The sequence below is a fragment of the Priapulus caudatus genome, unplaced genomic scaffold (assembly GCF_000485595.1).
Source record: "Priapulus caudatus unplaced genomic scaffold, Priapulus_caudatus-5.0.1 Scaffold89, whole genome shotgun sequence".
NCBI lineage: Eukaryota > Metazoa > Priapulida > Priapulimorpha > Priapulimorphida > Priapulidae > Priapulus > Priapulus caudatus.
In genome coordinates this window covers 377596-384401 of record NW_014577150.1, presented here as the reverse complement: position 1 = coordinate 384401, position 6806 = coordinate 377596, and the positions used below count along the sequence as shown (strand labels likewise).

Below are 6806 nucleotides of genomic sequence, written 5' to 3'. Positions count from 1 at the left end.
AACATGTATAATATTATGGTTAAGGTTAAACCGGCATTTCATGAGCATGTGGGCGTGGTGCATGATATTGATAAATGTGAGCTAGATTTAGTGATTGACAGAGTGATTCATAATAATCGACAATGTATAATGTCAATCGTAAATGTGAGCGCTGTTGGCCTTGATATGCCGGCAGCCAGCCGCACGGTCTTACCGTTTGCCTAAAATGCGCCGCCAGATTGCTTAACGCACTAACTCTAAGCGGGCGGCTACAGCCCTAAACGATAACAAAAACCCTAACTCTAGCCATAAACCTAACGCCTAAACGCCTAAACGCTAGCATTCCTAAGCTCTACCCTAACCCTTGTTTACTTGAAGATAACGCTAAAAATTAAAAACTGGCGCTGGGCATTTAGGATATGCGAAAGACGGCGTGGCCGCAGCCGTCAGATATACGGCCGCTGCCGGGCATATATCAGCCGACTGTGTAAATCAGTAAGCGACCGCTCGTTGTTGAAAAGCTTATGTAAACCATTTATACTGAATCGTAGGTAGAATATGAAACACAGGAAGAATGGGAGGGGCGAATGCTTACGAACAAGGACTCAGCAGGTTTGTAACTTTATTGTGGTTAACAGTACAGTTGTAACTTGCCAGTGGGCTTGTGTTAAAGGTTTTTTGCAAAAAAACAATGATTAACTGGATAATGCATAATGTGTAAATGGGTTATTAAAATACTACTTATTAGCTAGGGCGCTGCATAGGCGCCTATGTCCGCCCCAGGTACTGCCGACGTACCTCTGGGTACGGTCCGGTGAAAGCGGCGAACGTACCCTGCGTAACATATATTATTTGATATGGTTAGGGTTTAGGGAGTAGGCGTAAGGCGACTACCCCTCACAGACTCGATTAGTGGAGTAGGCGAGGTAACGGGTCGCGGGGCATATTAGATAAGACCGCAGGGTATGTTGCAAGTATAAGCGGACCGATATCTTAGGGTACGTTCCGGCAGTACCGCTGTGGGAGCAAGTTGACCCTCATCAAGCATAGCTAGGCGCTACTGTTTTATAAGCTTTGGTCTGGTCAGTGTGAGCGTTTTGAGCGGTGTTTGTATTAGCAGTGGTAGTGCCAATGTTTATAGTGGCATCTGGTCCTGGGGCTAGAATAGCAATAACATGAAGACCCAACAGAGGTAGGCGCTTTACCCTCGGCAGTTCCTCTCCGCTCACACGTTGGAGGGCGTGGCCCTATACGTGTAACACAGTCCGAGAGCCATGGCGTTTGGATTCCTAACCTCACAATTCGTTGAGTTACATTCATTCGAGTATTACTGTCTGCCTGTAATAGCTCGAGATACTGCACATATTAGGTGGACCTGGCCACTCAGTAGCTCTTCGGTGTAGTCACAGCATACACGCTACACACCAACCGCACCAGATCACACAGAAGGGGGAGCACATAGGAAACAATGATAATATCAGACTGTAGATGTCCTAAGTGACCGAGATAGGAAAGGTTGAACTCGTTTGTTATATTATTATATATTTTAACAGATATTATTGAGTAGGGCAGTAGTAGCAGTAGCAGTAGTTTAGTATATAAGACTAGCAATAAATAATATTAATAAGAAAATGGTTTTTTTTTTAATTAAATAGTTGTGGGATGTGTATCATCAAAAATGGTGTGGACCATGTAAAGCCTTAGAGAGCATTTTCAAGAAAGTTAAGTTGGAAACTGGGAGTGACCTTCTCAACTTTGCTGTGGTATGTTGGAATGCAAATTATCGTAGTCTATTCATATATAAAATGGGGAATCTTCAATGTTGTTTGTGAACAATTAAGTCTGTAAACAAAAAATTTCATAATGTTACATTTCTCCTATTTTTTTTAATCGAAATGCGCTACATGGTCTAGCATTACTATATTTTCTTCATGCTTTGGTAAGCATGTACTTGTATGCCAAATATAGGCAAAAGCAGATACAGTTGATGCTCTGGAGTCGTACCAGGGTAGATGCGAGACGTGCCTTCTCTTTTATGCTGTAAGTAGAGCTAGACATAGAGTGTATTGTGTGTGGTAAATGATGAGATGATCCAAATATAATGTGAGCTACGACAGTTTGTAAGCGAAACTATTGATACTAATGATTCATGTTTGTTTAAGTTTTGCTATAACATATGTCTCATTTAGGGGAGGAAAACTAGTAAACGTCATGAGAGGAGTCAATGCTCCACTTCTTGTGAGAACACTTGTAAGTGAGTTGAACAAGGAGACCACGAGTCATTGCAGGAGACGAGAAAAGGAAATCGGTGAGAATTTGTGTTCACACACACACATGGGCAAACGCACACGCGACAGCGCAGGCAGCGACGACGGACAGCACACGGCACACGCAGCACAACAGGCACACACACACACAGCCCACCACACAGCACCGACACACAGTCACACCACACACACACACACATAATTTGTATGTATGTAATAGCAGGCTTTCAGCACAATTTGAAAAAGTAGCAGGAGGACCTACTAATGACTCCCCTAGGACACGGGCATAGGGGTCTTTTCGCAGCTCGCATAATACACACCCCTTAAGAAGGCATGATGGAGAGGCTCGGAGCAGCTAGCAAAATCACAGCGCCTTTTTTTAGAGGGGCATGAATGGAGAGCTCCAGCTAAACAAAATCAGCACCTTTAAAAGGGATGATGGAGAGCTGCCTTGAGGCTCTCGGCAATCATGCCAGATCTTGGGTGTGATGATGGAACTCATGACCAATGCCTGCAGTCCTAGAAGTGAAAATGCCAAAACGAGAAATTGGGATGTCATGTGCAATCGACTGATTAATCATTGCATGCTTCAGCTCAGCCTTGCATTCATTCAATGGCTCCGGTCAAGGTATTGTACAGGTATCCTTTTATCAAATCCGAACACCCAACTACTAGCAGCACAGATTAATAAAAGACGTTGATGCGATGTAAAAAATAAACTTGTTTTATTTATTCTGGCATTTTGCATCCCTTGAGAGATATCTAATGCGCCATGTAGCCTGCAATATTTCAGGCACCATGGAAATAATCTCACGTCAACAATCGCATATCAAACAAACTAGCGCAAAGTTACTTGTAGCGTAGGCTTAGCCAGCGTATGTAGCGCCGTCGCACCCTAGCGGGACTGGTTTCACAGTCGGCAAAAACCAAGCTATTTCTCAGCGCACGTATAGTAGAAAACGAGGACAGGGGTAACTTGTGGCTAGCCGGGTATAGGTACCGTGGTATTTGGATTCTGTGTGTTTGAGTGTGGGGTATTTATATAATATAAGATAATCATAATAGCCAGAGGCTAGTAAACGCAAGGGACGGGGGCTGTAACTCTGGGCATCAGTCCGTCAGTTCCGTTAACCAACCAACAAATTCGTTGTGTGTTCGGGCCGTAACGCTTTTTTTTGTAGTGCCTCCGACGCTACAATTGGAGGAACTGCTATGGAGCGCGTGTATTTGTCAAACCGTAATAGACATACTTTTGAGTGCGCGATTTCCAAATCCAGAGCCGACTTTTATGAGGCGGCGATGGATGGCGGCGCACGGACGCATGGCACCACTTTCGGGTGGGGCGGCGGAGTGGAGCGGCAGAGCGGGCCGGATTCGCGCCCCTTAAAAATGAAAGCCTGATTGTATACATATATATTGTTGTCATGTTTGTTTCAGTCATCATCAATGGCAACTATCATCTATGCAGTGTGAATATCAATGTCATAGTCATTTCATTCCAAACTTGTGTTTTAGATTTATTATGATTTTTAGATAGTTGATACGGGTGCAACAATGAACACATCTGTGAACTTGGATGAAACAATGGAAGAAGAGCAAGGTAGGGACTAGGTAGTAAAATGTGAAAAAAAAAGGTATTGTACTCCTACTATTATTATGTATTCTACACACATGCATGCACACGCACGCAAACATGTACATGCACGCACCCACAATCGCGCATAAACACATAATTTATACACACATGAAGAAACACGCACATATGCAGGCATACATATTTCCATATTGACCTTCATATCATGAGAGAATTCATAAGAATAAGGTTAGTCAGTTTAGCCTGTTTTAGTCTCATGCTAGAAGTTCAAAGGATGTAGTATATATAGCTGACAAAAAGTTTTAAAAACACTCCTCATTCAAAGCTTATACATAGTGCACTTTTAAGGATAGTTTTAGGCAAAATTTTACCGATTTTTCATTTTCAACTTTATTCGATGGCTAACACTATGTGCCACCTCTGTATATATGCTCATTTCTCCATATAACGGTACATGTGAACTTTTCGAGCGTTTTGATTGCCCGCGTACACGTGTAGTGAGCAGCAGCTGATGTCACTGATGACGTCAGAGACATGATACAACCAGAATTTTCATGATATTCACTAAGCCAGTATCAATCAGCATCAACCCTCCTACAGCTGTCATCTGCCAGTGATAGTTGAAATTGCCGCGCGACCGAAAATAGCCCCGTTCCCTTGTTACACACCTTGCATTTAGGCACGTGTTTGTTGACACATAGCTTAGTAACGGCATGCAGTACATATCGTACGCGCGTTTTGCATGAAAGTGCGGTGGTAACCTCGGAATTTCTCACAATTTCTCAAGGTGCATGGAACATATTACCAATTTAGTGGTGTCAGTAACGACCTGACAGTTTTTTTTTTTGCCAAGATCAATTCTGACCCAGATTACTGTATTGATTAATTATGAAAATTTGTATTACTAGATTCTCAGAAAGAGGCAGAGAAAAGTGTACCAGAAGGTAAAACCTGTAGTATTTATTATGGGAATAAGTGACTCATTAAAAATGAGCGGTAAAATTTGACGTACATTTATTTGCATTATGTACATGGCTCCATTTTCAGTAAATAATTAGATAAACTGGAATATCAATGCCTTAAAAATATTTAGTGTATAAATTAAACATTTATTGTATATGCTTCATGAACAGAATTACTTAATATTGCAATGTATATATTTTTTTGACACCGAGTAATTTATTAATAACAGTAATATATTTATTCTAAGATCAACAAAAGAAAGAAGTGACACTAGCTATTATAAAGCCAGATGTGATTAATGATGGAAAACTACAAGACATTTTAGATGAGGTATGAAAATAAATTCCTTGGCTAAAATCCTCTATGTTGGACTTATACAAGTGCCCACGGTTTGATTTATATAGCTAATTTGGTTAGATAGAATCTATGTTTAAATGTGCTTATATGGTGTTTGTATGTTTGTATGTGGAAGCATGACAAACTTAAGGAGTACATTTTTAGCTCATCTGACATAGTCAGATGCAGCTTGTATTCGCTCCGAAACGAAAGATGGCAGGCCGAAAGAAAGACAACGCAGCTTTTCAGGTGAGTGCACGGAGTGGGATTCGATTGTCTGCGTTCTGATTACAGATTAGGGTTGATCCACCCCATTACCTTTTAATAGCCACTGTTATTTATTATTTAAGGTTAACCCCCATTTGAACATTTCATGAATGTGGCGTGTGAATGATAAATAATGTAGCTGATTCATAGCTCTAGTAGTAGTACTATAGCCCGCGTACAGTTGCCACTGGCAGCGGCAGCGGCAACTGTACGCGGGCTATAGTACTAGAGCTAGCTGATTCAGTGATTGAGTGATTCATAATAATGACAATGTCAATCGTAAATTGTAACCACGCTCTTGTTGAACTTTGTAAACCATTGATTTATATCATTCGTAGGTAGAAATAGAAACACAGGAAGAATGGGAGGCGATGCTTACGAAACCAGGACTCACAGGTTTGTTAACTTTATTGTGGTTAACTAAGTTGTAACTTGCATGGTTTCATTGGTTTGTGTTAGGTTTTTGTAAAAAAACACAATGATTAATGGATAATCATAATGTGTAATGATTAATGTGTAATCATAATGTGTAATACTAGGGCTCATAGGGTCTATGTCCCCCAGGGTACTGCCGGAACGTACCCTGGGTACGGTCCGGTATTACCGGAACGTACCCTGGTAACTATTTGATATGGTTAGGGTTAGGGTTAGGGAGTAGGCGTAGGCGACTCAATCCCTAGACTCGTTAGTGGAGTAGGCGAGGTACGGTCCGGCATATTAGATAGTACCAGGCCGGGTATGTTCCGGACCGTACCTAGGGTACGTTCTGGCAGTACCCTGGGGGACATAGACCCTCTCAGCATTACTAGGCCTACTGTTTTATTCTTTGGTCTGGTCATGTGAGCGTTGAGGTGTTTGTATTACAGTGGTAGTGCCAATGTTTTATAGTGCATCTAGTCTGCTAGATACACTAATGTAACCCAACAAGAGTAGGGTTACCCCTAGCCACAAGTTCCCTTCTCGTTTAACACTACGTTGGCGAGAGTTGGCCTATGACGTGTAACAGTCGGAGAGCCTGGTTGGTTTAGGTTACCCCTACTCTTGTTGGGTTACATTATTGTATCTACTGGTCTGCCTGTAATGCTGCTCTGTATTTGATAGACTGGCCAATGTCGTTATAGTGTAGTAAGATCCAGTAAGGCAGTAACACAGACAAATCACAAACCCTGATACTTTAGCTGTAACATGTATAAGTGACGAGATAGTATAGAGTAATGTTATTTATTATTATTAAAATATTATTAGTACAGTAGCGGTGGCACCGGACCCTAGACCGGGTTCCTAACAGGGTGGCCCCCTGGGAACCGGAGTGTGGGTGATCTGTGTTTGTAATTGTATAATTATTTGTGATGCCTGTTGTTTATTAGTGTGCGTTTTCGTGTTGTTCTGCCAGCTCATCA

General features: G+C 41.8%; 1 protein-coding gene across 1 annotated transcript in view; it reads left to right on the top strand.

The window, feature by feature from the left end:
• Positions 1-537: 537 nt before the first annotated feature.
• LOC106804822 (thioredoxin domain-containing protein 3 homolog) overlaps positions 538-6806 on the top strand; it is a 28328-nt gene continuing 22059 nt past the window's right edge. The window contains exons 1-8 of the mRNA XM_014806171.1: positions 538-591; positions 1635-1742; positions 1948-2019; positions 2170-2287; positions 2840-2874; positions 3780-3846; positions 4749-4784; positions 5051-5133. Coding sequence (XP_014661657.1) covers positions 538-591; positions 1635-1742; positions 1948-2019; positions 2170-2287; positions 2840-2874; positions 3780-3846; positions 4749-4784; positions 5051-5133 — 573 coding nt within the window. The remainder of the gene's footprint in view (positions 592-1634; positions 1743-1947; positions 2020-2169; positions 2288-2839; positions 2875-3779; positions 3847-4748; positions 4785-5050; positions 5134-6806) is intronic.